At 42.8% G+C, this 22,513-nt stretch overlaps 1 protein-coding gene across 1 annotated transcript in view; it reads right to left on the bottom strand.

Annotated features, from left to right (window-relative positions):
* Positions 1-4,548: 4,548 nt before the first annotated feature.
* ube2g2 (ubiquitin-conjugating enzyme E2G 2 (UBC7 homolog, yeast)) overlaps positions 4,549-22,513 on the bottom strand; it is a 41,154-nt gene continuing 23,189 nt past the window's right edge. Inside the window, exons 4-6 of the mRNA XM_078551509.1 lie at positions 9,104-9,222; positions 8,785-8,925; positions 4,549-5,458 (exon numbers count right to left, since the gene is read on the bottom strand). Of these exons, the coding sequence (XP_078407635.1) occupies positions 5,346-5,458; positions 8,785-8,925; positions 9,104-9,222 (373 nt within the window). The 3' untranslated portion in view covers positions 4,549-5,345. The remainder of the gene's footprint in view (positions 5,459-8,784; positions 8,926-9,103; positions 9,223-22,513) is intronic.

Below are 22,513 nucleotides of genomic sequence, written 5' to 3'. Positions count from 1 at the left end.
AGAAGTGTACAACGGTTAAACTTCGCCAGTTATGACTGAAAATTCAAGATGTTACTCCGTGATGGTTTCATCATGCCAAAGTTTGAACTGAATCACAACAGGAATGTAGCCATGGAGATGTCTTTTTGAAATACAACGCTTCCCAGTTGAACTCGCTACTCAGGCACACAATTCTGCTGTACTACTGGACAGATTTAAAAATATTTCAATCAGCATCAGATGCTACAGAGTGGTCAGAACGTGGAACTCGCTACACAATAGAGTGATTAAGGTCAGAGGAAGTTAGATACATACATGTGGGAGAAAGGAATATAAAGATATGTTAGTAGGGTGAGATAAGAAAGGTGAGAGGAGGCTCATGTGCAATATTAACACTTTCACAGACTGGCTGAACCAAATAGAGTTCATATCATGGAAGCAGGCAATGTAATACAATAAAATGTAACTTCTCCATTTTAATAATGTAGATTCAATTTAATTACCTTTAATGGTAAATATTTACAATGGAGGTTAAACTCTATTAGTCCATTTTATAGGCTACTGTCTACTTGGTCATTATAAAGTAACTAAGATTTGCCATAAGAAGCATCAATAGTATATTTCATAAGGAAGTGATGTGAATGGGGGCTGTGAATCCAGCTAAAATGGTATGACACTATACCAGTGCAAGTGAATTTTATCAAGATCCTGCCCGTGACTCCTGAATTATTTAATTAAAAATTAATTACAGAATCTTAAAATAAAATTCGCTTTCATTGGTATAGCAATATAACATTTTAACAGGAATCACAAGCCTCATTCACAACACTGCCTTACAAGCTTTACTGTGGATTTTGTAATGAACTCAAAATCTGTTGAGTCTAGGGGTCAGCTGAGAAATTAAAAATGGAGTGTTAGATTTTTGTTAGTTTAGGGTATTAAGGGATATGAAATCAAAATGGGTAGATGAAGTCCAAGATGCAGATCAGCCATTCAATGGCAGAACAGGCGCAAGGGCTAATTGTCCTACTTCCGTTCCTATGAATTGTTGGGTCCACCTTACCACTGGCTCCTGTCATTGGAGCCCTGGTTCTTGGCGACTGGGCTAACAGACACAGGTTCCATTACATTACGCGTTAAGCATGGAGTCCAGATTAGCTACAATGCAGAGATGATGTTGGAATCCTGAAACCACCAGTCCAATTTTCAGCATCAGAAATAATGCACCAGTATGGAATTCCATTTCTTGCACTGTATACTCCTTCTGTTTGTGAAGCGAGATTGTCAAATTACTAATAAAATAATAGCAGTTATGTGCTGTGGACTATAGAACACACAAAATTGGACTGAGAAGGGCCCACCATTTCCTTTTGGAAATATGAAAAGCCAGCTAGCACAGGCATGCTTCTTTGAAACTGGGTCCCAGAATACATTGTGTGTAGGTCTATCGAGTTTGCACTTTGCTCAGCCTCAGAAATACATTACTGCAGAATATAATGGGGGCAATCACAGGACAATGGAAATTAAAACACATTCTCAACCTTCGAACACATGGGACATTTCATTAAACATTAAATAGCAATATTGTCCCATCTATCCATGTCTACTGAAAAGCTTTATTGTAGTTCAGCTACAGATTTAGAAGGCTTCTTACCTACTCCATTAGCCCATTGCTACTGGTGTGGTGTTTACAAGCTGCATGCATTACTCCCATTCAAGCTGCTCTGATTGCTGGCATTGTTGATGCAGAGCTGTAAGCAGCAATGCCACTCTAACTGCTTCAGTTACTGGAATTCTAGGACTGATTACTGTCTGATACTTCACTTCCCCAATGAGTTCACCACTAGCATGTTCGCCACTGTTCAACAACTCGAGTAAACCCATATGTCTCCCGAGGAGTCTTAACTTCTGAGGATGACACAAGCAAATGTTTAAATTGACTGTGCCATCAGGAAAAAAAAAATTATTGCCATGATATCTTGCACCATAAAAGGAGAGGGATGCTACTGCTGGAGTAACAGAACTCAGATCCATTTGAAGTGCCGACTGGTAGTGACGAGCTCCATGGGCGAGTTGCAGCCAAGGTGCCACAGCAAATTACAGCCAAGGTGCCACAGCAAACCAGCTTCTACTCTGCCCCAATGTGTCTTAAGCCTAACTCGAGAAGGACATGTCTTAGAGCACCAGTGTGACATTTTTCAAGTGTTTAAGTCTCTAACAATATGGAATTCAGGAGAATCATGTTTACCCAGAGTGTAGAGAGAATTGAGAACTCACTACCTCAAGGAGTAGCTGATGCAAATAGCACATATGCATTTAAAGTTAGATAAGTACACAAAGGAGAAAGGAATAAAAGGATAAGTTGAGAGGGTTAGACGAAGTAAGGTGGGGAGAGGCTTGTGTGGAGTGTAGCCACTAGCATAGACTGAACGGACTGTTTCTGATCAACCTGCGCTAGAGTCAGACTAGGGACAGGAGGGTTGGCTCATTTCTACTGGCCACCAGCACCTTGTTTAAGTGATTTTCAAACTGGGGTCTGCCTTCAGAGACTTTCCAGAGGGTGACTGAAATATGTGAACGTCATGGTGTGGGTCAGGTGAGCACTGTTTATCATTATTTTAATTTGGTCCGTTTGAACAGCACAGATGAGAGTTCACACTTCAGAGAGTTCCACATCAGGTCCAGGGGTCAGCGAGACACTCAGAAGCGATTGCCCAGCCAGCAAAAGGGCCAGGGCAGTTCTGCAAATGGTCACAGAACCAGATTAGAGGGACCTTGGACTGACTGAGAATCCAGAGAAAGGAGACAAGAGGCCCCAGGGACATTCGAAAGTGGATTTGCAGGAACGGGACTATGGGTAGGTAGAGAGGAGACGCCACCTCAGGTTTGTCCAGGGGCATGGAAATGATAATCAAGCTGAACTTTGTTCACCGAGTACAGCAGCTGGGCCTGTGACTGGACCTGGACTAAGCCGCAGTCCAAGCTACTGGCAGTGTCACGATGGCGGAAATGACGCACACCAGGCAGTGTGTCAGCAATAATCCAGTGTGAGAAGGCCTGTAAATAGCAAGACGGGAGAGAAAAAACCCAAAACACTCAGCAGCAGTGCAGCGCATAGGAGGGCAGTGGAGCATTACACCTGAAGCAGCGCCACTGTTCCCAACAGGAGTCACCAGGCCTAATCACACTCCAGGGAGAGTAGGAAGGTGTTGTACAGTGAAGTACTCAACAGGTATGTTGCTAAACCAGTAGGGTTACCTTTCAGTTGTAGGAAAGATAAAAGCTTTCACATCACCAATCACATTAACCCTTGATAAAGGGTTTAACAGGGCACCGATGAACTTTACATTAAGAGTTTTTGCGTTATAATTTAAGTGAAGAGGTCTGAGATTACTGATCCGTTTGAAGAGGGATATTTCAACCAAACAGGTTTGAGAACATTTGTCCTAAATAACCCATGGCTTGTATTGCCACAATTGAGAGCAGTGCTTCTTAAACTTTTTCCCACTGTGACCCCACTTCAAGGCTGAAAATTGCCATGGGGGCTGAGAGAGCCAGGGGTGGGGTGGTGGAGGGGGTGGGGGGAGAGGGCAGGCAAAGAGTGTTAAATCTTCTCAGGGATTTTTAAAACCCTAACTTTTCACTGGCTTTTTTGGAACAGGAATCAGGCATCAAAGATCAGTTATGTAGATCATGTCCACTGTTTAAAAAACAACGCAAGGATTTAATGGGGCTGTTAACATTCAGTTGGAGCTCCATGGCAGCCAATGCTGCCTTGGAACTCACAACACCACAATCTCACCTCGTGAGCCACAGTTTGGGAGGCCCTGGTCTAGAGGCTGTCCTGCCACACTGACTTCCCCTAATGTACGGGCACCATGGCAGATGCTGTTCTCTTTTGTTTCCTGGTATCTGAAAAGTTCCCAAGTTACTGGTGAAGTTGTCATCCTGTCTTTCCGCTAACATAGGCTGCTTCTTACTTGAACCGTAAAAGGAGTGCAGCAGTTCAAGACGGTAGCTCACTACCACCTTCTCAAGGGCAACTAGGGATGGGCGATAAATGCCGACCTAGCCAGCGACGTTCACATCTCATAAATGAATAAAAATAAAAGGGCCAGGGAAAGTCACAGGAAAAACCTGCTACAAACAAAATGTAACAAGCTGCAGTGCGGGCTTGGAGTGGCAGTAAGACATTCTGTCCAGTGAGTGAGGCTACAGATTACAACCAGCATTATTCAAGGCCATACAATAAAACCACTTCAATATCAACCATGAATCAGGCAGGTATGCTGCTCACTTACTGAAGGGAGGAAGTGGGGGGAAAAAAAAAAGTGAGAGAGAAATGTCAAATTGGAAGTGAAGTGAGCCCTAAAAATGCTGGATTTTAGCCTCTTGCATATTGATTTCCTTCGCTCTGCCATTGGCGGCACACACATACGTGCACGCAGCGATGGATATATCGAGTGGAAACCAGAAGCACTTTTAGCAGCATAGGTAATCCATTTGAAATGCCGTTTTTGAGTTCTCCGTGGTTGGGGGAAGGAGGGATTTTCACCAGATACTTGCATCTTCATGTTGCTTTTTATTTTTAACCTCTAAAAGCTTTTTGCAGAGACCTTATATTTCACTCCATTAGAAGGGCCATCTATCCTGGAAAACATCAGCGTGCTGCAACGAGAACAAATGCAAATGCTGGAAAGAGATAGGAGGGTGCCCTGATCGTCTAGTAAATGATGTCCCCTATGCTGCAAAAGTCAAATCATGCTTCCCTCATCTCTACACGGTACTGTGTGCCATTAATGAGTAAGGGAAACTTGTTGATAGTACCCTTCTCCATTGTATACTGCAAAGGCAAGTCCACACAAGAAAAACAAAAACTTCCCAGTTGTGCCTGCATCTCTAACTCTGTCTGCATCCAATAAAGATGAATCAAATTCTAGGGCAGAGAGAGCCTCCCATCACTGTCCCCCAAGATTAAGATGCAAGGTCTTTGGGATCTGCACAGACCAGCTCAGTAGAAATACCACACCTAGTTCCAGTAACAGCAATACTTAAGAGAAAGAAAACTCACTGAGAAACAGTTGGAGCATCTTGTGGGGAAGTTATTTTATCCCTTCAGCTATTTCATCCAAGCAAGTTCAACCTCTATTTGCGTCAGAAATGGAAAATGATAACAGCCGTGAAAGCCACGCTACGCTCCGGTTAAGTTTTAACAGGAGGCCGATAAAGAGGCTGTTCTAATACCAGCTAGGAAAATGGGACAATCCTAACTTTATCCTTGCATATGAAAAGCAGGAGACAAACTGCAATGTGCAAAGAACCATTAAATACTGCAGGCGATCCTGTACAATTGCAATGCTCTCTGGTCAAAGGCCGAGGGATTTCTGCACGGTTTGCTGGGCGATTTTGTAGAATTGTCCCCGATCATCACGCCACATCTTTGAGGCGTCCACATTGGCCCCGCTTTCATCATTAGGCTCTGTAGAAAAAGCAACATTAAGACCGAATAAAATTACAGCAACGATAAGATCTGGAACTGTGGCTTTATTAATAGAGGAGTAGAGTACAAATACAAGGAAGTTTTTCTAAACCTTCATGTGTCAGAGTATTGCCCCAACTGAAATGCTGCGTCCAATTCTGGGCACCACAATTTTGGAAGGATTACAAAACCTCGGCGAGTGTGCAGGGGAGATTTATCGGAGCGAAGGACTTCAGTTATGTGGAGTGGTTGGAAACTGGACCTGTTCTCCTTACAGCAGAGAAGGTTAAGGGGAGATTTACCAAATGTGTTCAAAATCACAAAGGGTTTTAATAGAGTAGGTAGGCAGATACTGTTATTGCTGACAGAAAGGTGGGTAACCAGAGGACACAGATTTAAAGCGATTAGCATAAGAACCAAAGAAGAATTGAGAAAGTTTTTTTTTAAAAATGCAACAAGAGATCTGGAATGTGCTGCCTGAAAGGGGGGCGGTAGTTAAATTCAGTAGCAACTTTCAAGAGGCAAATGGAAAAATTTGCAGGGCTATGGGGAGAGGGAGAGCAAGGGAGTGGGGCTAACTGGATTGCTCTTTCAAAGAGCCGGCACAGGCGCGATGGTCAGAATGTCCTCCCTCCTTACTGTCATATTCTATGACTCCAGCGCATTCACTCTTAAATGACACATGAAGTAGAAATTTGGGGCCAAAGTTTTCGTAAGTTCTGACAGGAGTATGGAAAAGGGCTGTCAAAGCTGTTATAGACGTTGGTACAGCCAAGAGGCCAAAACCCTCCCTGAGCTTTGCAGTATTCCTGCCTCATGCAAATGTTCCCTTTTAATTGATTGTTTTATACCTTATGAATTAAATGTTTAAAACACTGGAGAAGACAGAATATGGCTGTGTAACTCATGCACCACTGATGACCAACATTGCTGAATACATTGATGACTTGAGATAGAAGTACTGTGTACCGTATCGGTCTTTTTATTTAAGGAAAGGTGTAAATGCGTTAGAAGCAGTTCAGAGAAGGTTTACTAGACTGATACCAGGAATGGGCGGGTTGTCTCATGAGGAAAGGTTGGACAGGTTAGGTTTGTATCCACTGGAATTTAGAACAGTAAATGGCAACTTGATCAAAACCTTTAAGATCCTGAAGGGCCTTGACAGGGTGGACGTGGAGAGGATGTTTCCTCTTGTGGGAGAACCTAGGGTCACTGTTTAAAAAATAAGGGGTCGCTCATTTAAAACAGAGATGAGGAGAATTTTTTTCTCTCAGAGGGTCGCGAGTCTTTGGAACATTCTTCCTCAAAAGGTGGTGGAAGCAGAGTCTTTGAATATTTTTAAGGCAGAAGTAGATAGATTCTTGATTAACAAGGGGGTGAAAGGTTATCGGGGGTAGGCAGGAATGTGGGGTTGAGGTTACAATCAGATCAGCCACGACCTTATTGAATGGCGGAGCAGGCTCGAGAGGCTGAATAGCCTACTCCTGCTCCTAATTAGTATGTTTGTAGACATTTGGGGAGATTATAAATTGGTATGAAGTAGCAATGCAAAAATGAAACTCAATTAGGCTAAGAACACAGTTAACAAAGTTAAGACCTACATGCATGCATATGTATTTGTGCATGTTTTGAGGTGATGCATACAAAGTTCACAATCCAAGGTTTTCAGTCACTTACTGATTCCTCCTTCAGCTTCTGTCATTCCTCTTTCTTCCTCTAAACCTTTCCACCCTCATTTACTTTATTCTACCTGCTCCGTTCATTTTCTACATTTAGCACTAGTGTGCTTTAATTTCTCTCCCTGCAGCCAGCTCCCATTCCCATGGTTTTATTTTCACCCAGCTCCTACTTCTCTGTTTATTTTGAACCAGTGATCTTAGTTTGTTTTCTCCTTCCCCACCTCTATTTTCTCATCGTCTTCCTTCTCGTATAGCAACTTTTTCTTCGAGGCTTGCTGGATCCACAATGTGCCAGCAGGCTACAGATATGGCCCAAGCCATTCAGCAACAACATTCAATACTATCTGTATTAATTCTGGAGCACAGCTTCTCGTTTCCTGCCTATATTAACCTCATTTCCTCTGCTTTTGTTCAGTTTAATTTTTATCTTATAACTGCAGGCCTATGGGCACTAGGTGACGGTGTGGTCCAGGTCCACTGTCATTTCTCTTTTCAACCAATCCTTAGTTGCTTTGGGGCCTTTGCATCAGTTTGTGTTTTTTTCATTTTAGTCTTCAATTTTGAAATTGAATATTTAAAATCCCCTCTTCCCTACTCCTCCAGCCACCTGCTCATACCAGGCTCAGCTGCTCACCCCAACACCTAACCCCAAACTAATATGGGGCTCAGCCTCCAAGTTTATTACCTTCACAGGTTTCCCAACCTAAGGCATGTGACCCTCCTTTATTGAGTCCCAGGAGATCGCACATTTCAGATGTTTTGGAAGAGCTGGATACACACAAACATTACGTAGGCTACCCTGACATCACCTTAAATAGTCATTCCCTTCACTGCTGCACAGTGGCTGCAGTGTGTACAATCTACAGGATACGCTTCAGTAACTCTCCGAGACATCTTCAATAGTGCCACCCAAACCCACAACCTCTACCACCTAGGAGGACAAGGGCAGTAAGCACATGGGAACACCATCACCTGCAGGATCTATTCAAAGTCACACATCATGTCGAGATGGGCATATATTGCCATTCCTTCACTTGTTGCTGGGTCAAAATCCTGGAACTCCTTCCCTAACAGCACTGTGGCCGTACCTACACCACATGGGCTGCGGCGGTTCAAGAAAGTGCTTCACCGCTACCTGATCAAGGACTATTAGAGACAGGCAATAAACACTTTTCTGGTCTGTGGTGCTCGCATCCCAAGAATGAATTTTAAAAAAAGGCCTTGTGAAGTGCACTTTGTTCTCAATTCAAATTTATTTAAAGTAATAATTTAAATTTATATAGACATTTCAGGTTGTTTTAAGTGCAGTCACTGTTGTTATTTAGGCAAATGCTGGTTTGGACACAGAATATCCTACAAACAGCATATGAATGAATGATTTAGATAATGTGTATGTAGGGAGAAACTGCTCCCACTGGCAGAGGGGCTGGAGGTTAAAATCATTGGCAAAAAGCATAAATGAAGAAGAGAATTTTTCCCCTTTTAATGGAGCTCCTCCACACTGTAAACAGGGTAGCTCCTCTGAAACACAAGGCAACTGGATCCAATGCTGCACCCAGATTACAAGCCCAGGTCTCGATTATATACTCCACCTCCCCCCACCCTCCTGCAATCCAGGTCAGTAGCAGAATCCACAGTGAACTTTACCTGCCAGCATGCTCACGACCGAGAGGAGGATCTTCTCCACGCTCTGAACGGGACTCCATCGCTCTGCACTGCTCTCGTAACCCATGGGGTCATCGCCCGGTGCGTGCAGGATTGAGATGCAAACCCTCCCATCTGGGTAAACTGCAGCAATAAATCAACTGTCAAATAGGAAAGGTAGCCTATGCGGATTGCACTGTATACATGAACATTTGCAAAGCAACACGATGTACAGACACTCACACAAACAAGGGACAGCCCACTAAATACTTGCTGCAATGATTTGGAGGCACCAGGATTGTACTTAAAACAAATCACTTACCATTCGGGTGAAACATCTCTCCAGTGAAACGCATCTTTGGTGGGCTCAGTGGGTAATCATGCGGGAAACTCAGGATAGCTGGAAATACGCCACCTTCAAAACAGGTGTCTTCAGGGCCCCTAAGCAACAGAACAGGGGGTCAGATTTGTGGCTCATTAATTATGAACAGGGATCACATTCATCGCTCCTCCCACCCCTACCCACCATTAAAGCTGCTAGAGCCTCAGTTCCAACTGCTTAATTTTTAATGGGATGAAACCATCTTTAGTTTCTCCTCAATTCCTTCAAAGGCAAAATCAGAAAGCAAGGACAGGCCACTCAGTCCATCAAGCTCCTTCCAACTCTGCCACCTTGTCACCCTGTGTGAAGGGCACCACGGTCTTGCTCCTACCTTGTTGGTAATGCCAATCAAGTTGTGCTAATATCTCTTTCACCTTCAACCCAACCTCCAACCTGATTCGTGATCCAGTTCCCTTTTAAAAGGTGTGAAGTGACTCCAGGTTGGCTATCTTATCCTAACCTGTCCTGCAAGGCCAACATTCTGTGGAGTTACTGAGAAAATTTTGGAATGTTAAATCTCAATCAACAACGGGGATAGATAATTGAAAGACATAAATGCACCACAAGTCCTTTGTCAACAGGACTAACTGCAATTTTCAGTCATGGTGTAAGTACTTCACTGCTATTTATTCAGCTATTCAAAATGCCAATGGAAAAACCACACCTGTAATTATGCCCTAAAAAAGGAGTAATTTCGTAGATATAAAACCTTAAGAAAAACAGGGGAGTTATAGGAACATGCTGCCAAAGCCAACGACAACCATTTGCATTTAGCATCTTTAATGCAGCAAAACATCCCAAGGCCAAACAGGTCTGTGCGTTTCTCCCTGTCTCCAGAAGAGACATTACACACTGCAACCATTTTCCTTGAGAAAGCTAAACAGGGAGAGTCACCTGGCTGTTCCATTGTGGGAACATCACAGGATAGTTGTCCTGTCCACACCCAATGCACATTTCTTGTTATGGAGTCACTGAAAGAGGCACTACCATTGCTGTAGTGGCTGTGATCACATAATCCCTGGCTCAGGGGTAGCATTCTAGACGGCATGGTAATGCTGGTACTACAGTGGAATACTGGAGTGCTGCACTGTCAGAGTTGCAGACTTTCAGATGAGGCATTGAATAGAGATCTTGCCTGCCCACTCAGATGGATCTTAAAGACATCAGTGTTGGGGCCTCAGCTTTTTACATTATATATTAATGACTTAGATTAAGGGACTGAGTGTAATGCATCCATTTTTGGCTATGATACAAAACTAGGTGGGGCAGTAGTCTGTGAGGACACAAAGAGGCTACAAAGTGATATAGACAGGTTAATGGGCAAAGAAAGTGACAGATGGGGAATGCTACTTTCAAGTGGGGAATTGAAAAAGCAAATTTTTTTGAAATGGTGATAAACATTTAAATGTTGGTGTTCAGAGGGATTTGGGTGTCCTCTTACACGAAACACTTGTATGAAAATTGGCTGCCACGATTGGCTAAAGGGGGAAAGAAAGTCTTGCACTTGTATCGCACCTTTCATGATCTTGGGATGCCCCAAAATGTTTTGCAGTCAATTAAATACTTTTAAAATTCAGTCACCATTGTAATATAGGAAACACGATAGCCAATTTCCACACAGCAAGCTCCCACAAACAACTACATGGTAATGACCAGGTAATCTGTTTTTAGGTACTCCTTGAGGGGTATACATTGGAAAGTGAACCCCTCAGCTCTTCTGCGAAAGGGTGCATGGGATCTTTTACACCCACCTGAGGGGACAGATGGGGCCTTGATTTAATTTCTCAGACTGCACCTCCAACACTGCCCTCCAAGCCCCTGGAGTGGTGCCTCTGAGGCGACAGTGCTACCAGCTGAGCTGCAGCTGCCACAATATAACAATTACTGGAGTTCATTGACTATGAAGCACTTCTGAGGATATCGTGAGGCTGTGCAATCACCACGTAAATCCAGGTTTTGTTTTCTTTGTTTCAGCATGAATCAGGAATCCGAGACACGACCAATGATCTGTCATTTTCCATGTGTGAAGTTTCAAATTAGCATGCACCCATACTCAGGTCAATTGTAGTTGTGAGGAGAGCAATGATAGTGACCCCACTGTCCTCCAGGACAGGAGCAGTGCTTTCAGCATCTACAGAATTGTTTCCACAGAGAACGAGGCCATTCAGCCTGCTGTGGCTGCGCTGCTCTCCGAATGAGCAATGCACCTAGTGCCATTCCCCCGTCTTCTCCCCATAACCCTGCACCCCTGTCAGATAACAATCCAATTCCCTCTTGAATGCCTCGATTGACTCTGCCTCCACCATACTATCAGACAGTGCATTCTAGATCTTAACCATTCATTGCATGAAAAGGTTTCGTGTCTTCACTGCTTCTTTAGCCAATTACCTTGTTCTCTTGTTCTCCTCTTGTTCTCAATCCTTCTACCAATGGGAACAGATGTTCCCTATCTACTCTGAGGCTGTTACTTAGGGTCCGGAAGAGACCACTTAGTCCCCTGAACACTCCACACAGGGACAGAAGGAGCCCATGAGCCCCCAAGCCTGCCACACAGGGACAAGAGGAGGCTAGCCAGCCCACAACCCCTGAGCCCAATACACAGGAACAGGAGGAGGCCACCCAGCCCCCTGAGCCTGCTACACAGGAACATGACAAGCATCAAGAGCATTAATCAGCACCTCAGTAAAATACACTTTGGATTCTTGACTTTACAATGACTACAGGAAAATTGGCCCTTTGGTTGAAAAACAATCATCCGTATCCAAGGTAAGCTTGCCATCCCTCTCAGAGTAGGCCAGTCAACCCTATGAGCCTGTTCCACTGCTCAGATCATAGCTGTTCTGTTCTTTAACTCTGTACCTTGATTCTGTCACCCTCATTACCAACAAAACGCTTAACAATCTCAGTTTTGAAATTTTGAATACACCCCCAGCCTCTGCAGTTTTTTCCGGAGTGGGGGTGGGGACGGGGGTAGAAAAGAGTGTTCCCCATTTTCATTACCTTTTGTGTGAAGAAATGCTTCCTGATATCAGCCATAACCAAACAACCTAGCTCTAATTTTAATGTTGTGCTCCCTTGTTCTGCACTACCCCTACTGCGTCCCCATCTCTGTGTCTATCTTATCAAATCCTTTATAATCGTTTTAAACACCGCAGGTAGATTACCACTTCTTCTGTACACTGGTCTGTGCAACCTGTCCTCATTATATATCCCTTTTACCTCCCTGTACTATTCAGGTGAATCTGTGCTGCACCCCCTACCTGGCCAATATATCCATCCCTGGGGTAAGGTGCCCAAAACTGAACACAGGACTCCAACCCGCTGAAGGAGAGCCTCTCCCCTACACACACATATACACATTTACTTTAAACACCTCGAGTTACTGCCACTGCAGAATAAAGTTTTCATTAAAAGACAGCTTTGGCTTTGAGCAGCCTGGCCAGAGCCTTTGAAACCCCTTCTGGCTTAGGAGGCCAAATGCACTCCCTCATTAACTACTGTTCTCTTCCACCCAGTCACTTCAGATAGGGCTTCATTCTCCGCCCACTCCAGCTTACAGGCATCAGAAAAAGAGCTTTAAAAGCTCTAATTTCAAGGCTTTTTAAGTTAAAAGCACCTCTCTCGCTCTCAAATAATTGTTTTTGATGATTATTTTTCATGCGATACAAGTCAACAAACACAACCTCTTTAGAACAAAAATGCCCATTACACATTCACAACTAGTGGTTATGAACTGACCACTGAAGGTGTGCCACATAGTTGAGGCTCCAATGATAGCATTGTTGGCAACAGCTCTAGAGCTGCTCAGGATTGTCACCTGACCTACAAAGTGTGCAAAACAAGGACAGGAAAAGAGCATCAGGCCTATTCACCACCCAGGTATGGTACAACTGCATGCACCCAACTCTTTTAAAAAAAATCTAAATGGGGTGCAGAAGCAAAGGGATCCTGGGGTACAGATACATAAATCACTAAATGCAGTGACATGAGCTAATAAGGCCATAAAAATGAAAAACACATCTCTACGAGGCTAAAATTGAAAGTGGCGAAGTTATGTTAAGCTTATATAGAAGCTTGATTAGACCACACTTGGAGGTACTATGAAAAGTTTTTTTTTCCATATTATAGAAAGGATAGAGAGGCACTGCAGAAGGTGCGAAAAAAGATTTAGAGGGACGATAACAAGACCAAGAGGTTAAACCTATCAGGAAAGGGCCAAGTGGTCTACTCCTGCTCCTAGTTCGTATGTTTGTAACAGACTATGGTTCCTTACGGTAGCAAAAAGGTAGCTGAGGGATGACCTGTCAGAGATCTTTTATATATTCAAGCGCTTGATAAGGTAGGCAGAGTGAAAATCTTTCCGCTGGTGGGAAATCCAAAACCACAGACCATAAGTATAAGTTGGTCACTAATAAATTCAATAAGGAGTTTAAGAGGAACTTCTTTACCTAGAAGGTAGTTCGAATGGAGAACTTGCTATCACAATTAGTAAATGTGTATGCGCCTGTGTGAGGGGGAGGCTCGCCTGCAGCGGGTTGGAGTTCTGTGTTCAGTTTTGGGCACCTTACCCCAGGAAGGATATAGTGGTTAGGTAGAGAGTACAGCACAGATTCACAAGTAGTAGTTGAGGCAAATGGCACAGTTGCATTTAAGGGAAAGCTAGCTAAATGTGCAAGGGAGAAAAGAATAGTGGGTTATGCTGATAAGGTTAGATGAAGGGTGGCCTGTTTCTCTGCTGCTGCATTAATCTCGCGCAAAATTTACAAAATCAGCTGGTTTGATCTCAGCTGGAGTATTGTGCCCATTTCTGGGCACTACAATTTAGGGAGGGTGTCAAAGCCTTGGAGACGGTGCAGAGGAGATTTACTAGAACGTCTCACAGCCCATTCAACATCCATGCTGCTCCTATTCCTTACATTCTTATGTTATTATGCACCAATGTCCTTGCTAACCACTGGCTGAGTCTTAACTTCCAGATTTCTTTGCATTGTGACCTCTGACACTACCCAAAAACCTTTGTCTTTGGAACAGGAACCAAATGTGCCTCAAACTCGCCCAATTCTAGTTTTGACGGGGGTGGCAGGACAACAGGTGGGGTGATCAACCCGCTTGCAACAAGCAACTTGATGATTTAAATATTATAATGAAACTCCATACCTTCATTTCAACAGTCATTTTATTTTAAGCCACAGGTGGTCAAGTTTCCTGTGCCTCAGGAAACTGGACAGCTTAAAAGGAGATGAGGAATCGAATCGATGAAGTGTCTTTACAGTACTGCTTGTGGGCCAAGAGGGGCAGATGTGCTTCCACCAGGTGCCGAAGGCTACATGTTAAACCACCATCCCACCCCCACCGCACCAACCCCTGCAAATCGTCTGCTCCCCACTTACCACCATCCAAACCCCTCGGCCATCGGACTACCATGGGACCTCCCATGATAGGGGAGTCCCTCCTCCTCAAAGATCTCCTTCTCCCCCACAATCTCTCTCATTCCCACAATATATCTGCTCTTATAATAATATAAGAATGTAAGGAATAGGAGCAGGAGGCGGCCAAGGTGCTCCTCAAATATGTTCAGCCATTTAGTGAGGTCATGGTTAACCTTCTATCTTAGTTACACCTTCCCCATGTTCCTTGATTCCCTTAGTATCTATTAGTCTTTGATTTGAACAGACTTATCGACTGAGCATCCAAAGATTCAGAATCCTTTGAGTGAAGAAATTTCTCCTTATCTCCTTAAGTTGGAGACTGTGATCCCGTGTTCTAGCTTCCCCAGCCAGGGGAACTTTTTCTCAGCATCAACCTATCAAGCTCCTTAAGAATGTTGTAGGTTCCAACTAGATCGCCTCTCATTCTTTTAAATGCTTGGGAAATAGGCCTTGGCTACTCAACCTCTCTTCATAGGACCACCTCCTCATCTTAGGAATCAGTTTGTGCACTTAAGGTGCACTCTCTCCAAGGCAAGTATATCCTTTCTTAGGTATATAGGCCAAAACTCTACAAAGTAGTCCAGATGTGGCCTCATCAAGGCCACTTCTTTACTGCTATGCTCCAGTCCCTTTGTAACGATGATGGATTCTTCCATCGCTTTGATGGACGAGTGTCCAGCAAGTTAAAAAAAGAAAGACTGGTTTACAGTCTAGGTTGATGTTGCCTCCTGTGTAAAGTTAGGCTAAGTCTTTATCTGTATAATTGATTGCAAATACTGCACATGAAGTCAGTGTTGGAGGGATGGATCGAGGTACTAACTTTGTGCCGCACTCACTTGTCCTGAAGGCACTTTACTCTGCCCTCTTCAAATGTTGAAATCGCTTGATGACAGAGACTTCTCCATTTGGCTCTGTCCAAGGTTGTTTTTTCACCCTGTGGAACAAGTTCTTGTGCTCAGCTGGCTGTAGGATACTGCCTTTGGTATGTGGGAATTCTCCATGTGAACCACATGACCGACCCAGCGAAGCTGAGCTCTGATTGCATGCTCTCAATGCCAGGAATACAACACTTTGCAAGAACCTTGGTGATGGGGATTTTGTCCTGTCCCCTGATGTTGCAAATGGATCTCAGACAGCAAAGTTGGAATGCTTCTAGTCGCTTATGTGACACCAGTAGGTTGTCCAAGTCTTGCGCCCATAAGGAAGTGATGTAAGAGCCACTGTATGATAGACTTTGATTTTTGTTCTGAGACAAACTCCATGATCTATCCAAAATCTGCGAGTGAGCCTGCCAAACACTGATCTTGCTTTTGCCAGGTGATGGTTGATTTTGTCGTCCAGTGTAGTGTTATTGGACAGGATACTTCCAAGATAGCAAAACTCCTGTACTGAACGGAGGAGTGTTGTTGTTGATAGTGATTGTGAGGTCTTGGAGGATGTGGCCAGAGGTGGGTTAATACAAGATCTCTGTCTTCTTTAGACCAAAGTGTTCTGAGGCCAGGCCAAAGCGATCAACAAGCAGCTGAATGTCCTACAGAGTATGTGCTATGACAGCACAGTCATCCATGTCCCTTGTAATCAAGGCTAACATACGAACATACAAATTAGGAGCAGGAGTAGGCCACTGGGTCCTTCAAGCCTGCTCTGCCATTCAATATCATGGCTGACCTGATTTTAACCTCATATTCCCGACTACCCCCGATGACCTGTCACCCCCTTGCTTATCAAGGATCTATCTACCTCAGATATTCAAGGACTCTGCCTCAATCACCTTTTGAGGAAGAGAATTCCAAAGTTTTTTCTCATCTCTGTCCTAAATGGACGACCCCTTATTTTGAAACAGTGACCCCAAGTTCTAGATTCTCCCACAAGAGGAAATATCCGTTCCACATTCGCCCTGTCAAGTCCCCTCAGGATCTTATATGTTTCAATCAAGTCACCTCTTACTCTTCTAAACTCCAGTGGATACAAGCCTAGCCTGTCCAGCGTTTCCTCATAAGACACCACTCCCATTCCTGGTATTAATCTAGTAAACCTTCTCTGAACTGCTTCTAATGCAGTTACATCTTTCCTTAAATAAGGAGACCAATACTGCACACAGTATTCCAGATGTGGTCTCACCAATGCCCTGTATAACTGAAGCATAACCTCCCTTCACTTGTATTCAATTCCCCTTGCAATAAACTATAACATTTTGAGAGCTTTGCTAATTGCTTGCTGCACCTGCATACTAACCTTTTGCGATTCATGCGCTAGGACACCCAGATCCCTCTGCATCTCAGAGCTCTGCAATCTCTCACTGTTTAGATAATATGCCTCCTTTTTTATTCGTCCTGCCAAAATGGACAACCTCACATTTTCCTATATTATACTCCATTGGTAACATCTTTGCCCACTTACCTAACCTATCTATATCCTTTTGTAGCCTGGATGATTCATGTACAAGTACACCCAGATACCTATGAATACCAACATTTTTTCCCCCTATTTTTTCCTACCAAAGTGGATAGCTCCACAGCTCTTACTCATTATATTACATCTCCCACATTCTTGCCCTCTCACTTGGTCCAACTGCACCTATCAAGAAGTTAAAGCTAATATTAGATTATAAGCCCCCTCCTTTAATGTTCCCAAAACAAGTAGCAAACCCGAGGAGTAGGAGGATAAGAAAGTCACTGGGATGCCGGCCAAGACCACTTTAAAATCAGGGCCTGGATTCTTCCCAGAGAGTACAGATATTGGCCTAATTGAACTTCAGTGTTAGCTAAAGTCATGGAATGAGGAAACAGCCCTTGGTGAGGTTGTAGAAGGGATAATTACCTTTTCAAATCCACCTTAACTCTTCTCTTTTATGTTTATATAAATGCAGTTGGGAGACATCCATACACCATAAACTCAAACACGAGCCAAATACATGGGGAATTCCACAAGTTTAATTCACCCTATGCGCACTACTTTAGAGCAACATTTGCAAATATTTCCCTCCCTTTCCCACAAGAAAGGGATGAGAGATTTGTGAAAATTATTTTAAATGCAGCTGAAATACAGTAAGCAGACATATAGACATTATTGTAAGTCAGCCATGAAGAAGGGCCAACAATGGGATTCACTGGGGAAGGGGACTGGAGATATGTAATAACAAAAATAAAGGTTTCTAGCTTAATCAGGCCCTGTTAATATACAACTACACTTCCCAATTGCCCATCCAACTCATTTGCAATAAAACAGCAAGTCTGCTCGAAGGGTCACATGTTAATCAACTCTATTTTATGATGAAAAGTAATCGAGCTGAAACATTAACTCTTATTCTTTTCTTCACAGATGCTGCTGAATATTTCCAGCATTTTCTGTTTTTATTCCATTTTATGAGGACTGGAAATAAATTATCTTAAAAAAATCCTTTACCTTTGGGTCAAGTGCAAGGAACCACTGACCCACTCTAATCCCATTCATCATAACTGCAAATTAAACATACTTGCAGAAGAGCTTTCTAACAGGCCAAACTGCTGCCTCTGGCCACACTTACTTGCACTGCCCTTGATTCCTTTCTGTGACATCTAACCTGAAACTGAAATACACAAAATAGTAAGGAACTACCCCATAAACTGGGTAAGAGCAATGTGGGACCTGTTTAATCACTATGTACTCTAGCCAGGACAGGCAGGTAAAACCATCTCCCTCTCTTCAGGTACCATGCCGAGAGGGCGTTGGTGACTATGCACCTCCATGTTAATCTTGCTCTGGAGGTGTGGATCACCTTCTTTGGTGGTACATTCATCCAGCTTGCGAGGCTCTTTAAAAGATATCGTTCCTTGTCCACCTCGAACTCTTTTAACATCAATCTTTCCCATCAGCATCAGGCTTTCCAAATCATGATTTTTTTTAACACGTGTCCAAGAAATTCCAACTGTCTCTTCCTGATCTTTGTCAGCAGAGTTCTTTTGGTTTCAGATTTTACGAGCACTTGTCCAAGATAACTTCATTATTCACCTCAAAAACCACAACTCTGCAGCCTCAAATTTTCTGTGCATTGTTTCACTGATCCGTCCAATACTTGCTTCCATTTGTTAAGATTGGTGCGATGTAGCATTCCAGGATTCTCAGCTTTGTTTTCATGGCTAATTTCGAGTTGATCATAATCTTTTTCCTTTTTTGAAATGCATCTTTGGCCATTACAATCCTTCGTCTTATTTCTTGGTCGCACTATCCATCCGATTAACATACTTCCTAGGTAACAAAATTTTTCTACCTGTGTAACCTTTTCATTCTTCACTGTGATCTTATATTCCGGTAATCTTTTACTTTTTGGACACTACTAGGCATTTTGTTTTCTTACAGTTTATGCTCAGTCCTATCTTCTCACTTTCACTCACCACTCTATTTAAAATCTTTTGCGGCTTCTCTTCAGAGTCAGCAGTAAGAACGGTGTTATTGGTGTAGTTTATATTATTGAAGTTGCAACCTCCAGCTAATAATCCAGGAAGGTCTTCAATCCAAGAATATTTTCACTATACAAACTAAATAAATCTGGGGAGAAAGCATACCTCTGTTTGACCCCGTTTTAATCTCACAAAATCACTTAAATCATTTTCAACTTTTACAGCTGCAGTTTGTTCCCAATAAAGATTTCTTATCACTCTGAGATCTTGGCCATCAAGGTCAAGACACTCTAACATGCTCATCAGTTCTTCATGTTTCACTCATCAAATGCCTTACTATAATCAATAAAACACACAAAAATACATCTTTTTTTCATCTCTATAGCTCTTTCTGATAGCATGCATACTATAAATTTAGCATTTCTCATTCTTATATCTTCTACAAAACCACACTGAAGAACAGAAATTTCTGGTTTTATCTTGCTCTAGGCTCTATTCATCAGTACTCGAAGGAGAGTCTTAGTAATATGACTCAGACGGCAATGGAGTTCACATTCAATTGTTTGGGCATTTTAGGGAGAGCAATAATGTTGATTTACTTAGGTCTTCTGGGATTTCTCCCATGTCATAAACTTCATTAAAGATGAGAGTCAGTTTGTCTATTCCAAAGTCTTCTAAACTTTTAATTTGTTCAGTGACTATTTCATCTAGGCCTTTGGCTTTATTGTTTTTCATCTTATTTATTGCTGTTCTTACTTTGTCTTTGATGATCTTTGGAACATCCATGTTTTTATTTGTTGGCTTTTCTTCTTGTCTGTTGTCCTCAAATAAGTCTTGTATGTATTCAGTCAGTCTTGCAAGCACTTGGACACTTTCCATTATAACTTCCCATGAAGAGAAGTTAAAACCATTGCTTTCTTAAAGATCTGTCTAGATATAGACACCAATTTATTTCCGATCAGTTATAACATCTGAATTTCTGTACCTATCAGAAGGGCACTTCTTCAAATTATCATTAGCTGTGTTTGCACGCAAATATGCTCTTGTTTGCACAACAGCATGGGAACAATGCCCAAACAAAAATGCAGGCACCATACAGTCTGATTCAAACTTTATGCCCCCACAAAGGGATTTTTATTATTGGTTAATTTACAAGAAGCCTAAAAAATAGCACCATGCTGAGATGGGCAGCCTGGAAACTGGATGGTGAAATGGGCCAGCACACTTTGCAAGTGCTAATTGCTGCTCAGTGGGTAGTGCTCTCACCTCTGAGGTACTCCTGAGACTAGAGTACAAAATCTAGGCTCACACAACAGCGCAGTACTGAGTGTTGTACTTTTGGAAATGCCATCTTTCAGAGGAGGCATAAAACTGAGGTCCAGTCTATCCTCTCAGGTGCATGTAAAAAAAGTCCCATGGAATTATTTTGAAGAGCTGGTGAGGTTTTCCTCGGTGCACTACCCAATATTTATGCCTCCACCGAAACAAAATTATCTGAGGTCATTATCACATTGCTGTTTGTGAAACCTTGCTGTGTGCTAACTGACTGCCCTATTTCTTACATTACAACAGTAATTACAAAGTACTTCATTGGCTGTAATGCACTTTGGGGTGTGCTGGTATAAAGGCCAGTCTTTCTTTCTTTTTCTGTGACTTGAGTCCAGCTCTGACTGATGAAAGTCCCTTACAGATCCTATATGAAATGGACTTGGGCAAGCTGAATCCAGTTGTCACAGGGAGTGATTGGAGAGCACAAGCCAGAACTCTCTAAGCTCTCCCTCATGAGCATCCTCAAGAACTTTCTTCCCTACCACATGTTGCTCTGTCCATGTAATTTCAAATCCTAGCCATGATGTTCAAAATTACATGGGGTTTTGATAGAAGAGATGCGAGAAACTGATTCCACTGGCTGGAGGGTCAATAACCAGAGGAGATAGATTTAACGTAATTGCTAAAAGATGCAGCGGGCAGATGTGGAGTTTTTTTTTACATAGCGTTATGATCTGGAATGTACATGAAGAGGTAATGGAAGCAGATTCAATAGTAACTTTCAAAAGGGAATTGGACATAAAGAAAAATTTAAAGGTCTATAGGAAGAGAGTGGGCTTCGTGCGTAACTCTTTCAAAGAGATTACACTGACACAATGGGCCAAATGGCCTCCTCCTGTGCTGTACGATTCTATGACTCTCTAAATGTTGCAAGGTATCACTGGCTTTCAGAAAATTACATATGAACAGGGACAAATCCAAGTTATGACATAGCACTGGAACAATAGCTTGCCAGCTCACCAGTCCCTGCACGCTCCCATATACTTAACTCCATTATTCTACATTCAGAAGTCCTCATCCGAATAAAGGCTTAAATCCAAGGATAATTCCCTTCAATCACACAGTAGCTCAAACTCAATCTACTAAATACGGTCCCACTCATTAACAAACTTTACTCAGAAACCACAGTACATTTTAGAAGTCTTTCTTGATAGAATTGCCTTGCGCCTTCTAATTGCAAAGCCATTTCACTGATTAAGAGATTGGTTTTGTTATAGCACGTGGCATGTCATTGGCCAGCTCTGCCAATTTTTACATCACAAACCTTATTTGTATGGACTTGTTTGTTGAAACTGCTACATTAAGCGAGTTAACAAGTTGTAGGTTCGTTCCAATTTTTAAAAATCACATGGAATACACAAAAATTTTCTTCCTTTAACTTTCCTGGCGCATTATACAAATTTAGCTCAACTTGTCTTAAGTCATATCAATGCCCAAATAGAATCTATTTTAGTCTTTCCCCATAGAATCACAGAAACTCACAGCACAGCAGGCCATTTGAAGGGTCAGTCACATTTCGTTCCTCACCCCTGCTTTTTGTCCACTGCCCTGCAAGTTCCTCACCTCACATAAATCTGTGTATATGAGGTTTCTTAGGCAGAGGATTCAACAGCCAGCAGAAATCAAGTTCCAAATGGAAGGCGGCTTGAGATGGTTAGTCAAAGCACCAAAAGGACAATACAAGGAAGGAACCCAATACCACACAGACCTGCTCTGAGACCTTTTCAGGTCACAGACCTGAAACGTTAACTCTATTTTTCTCCCCACAGGTGCTGCCTGACCAGTTTAGTATTTCCAGCGTTCTGTTTTCATTTCACATAGATAATGCCAGTGCACCAACTTTGAATAGCTTGTATTCATCTGGTGCCTTTAATGTAATAAAGCATCCTATGATGCTTCACAGAAGCGTTATAAAAGAAAGACTGACACCAAGCCATGTAAGGAGATATTAGGGGGAATAATCAAAAGCTTGGTCATAGGTAGGTTTTAAGGATCACCTTGAAGGAGGAAACAGAGGTGGGGAGGTTTAGGGAAGGAATTCCGCAACTTTGGACCTAGCCAGCTGAAGGCATGGCCACCAATGCAGGAGCGATTAAATTTGGGGATGCTCATGAGGCCAGTATTTGATGACCACAGGGATCTCAGAGGATCATGTGGCTGGAGGAGATTACAAATATAGGGAGGAGTGAGGCCATGGTGGGAACTGAAAACAA

Source organism: Cetorhinus maximus, chromosome 11 (assembly GCF_964194155.1).
Source record: "Cetorhinus maximus chromosome 11, sCetMax3.hap1.1, whole genome shotgun sequence".
Classification (NCBI taxonomy): domain Eukaryota; kingdom Metazoa; phylum Chordata; class Chondrichthyes; order Lamniformes; family Cetorhinidae; genus Cetorhinus; species Cetorhinus maximus.
The sequence above is the reverse complement of the archived record's forward strand: the minus strand, read 5'-3'. Positions and strand labels throughout refer to the sequence as shown.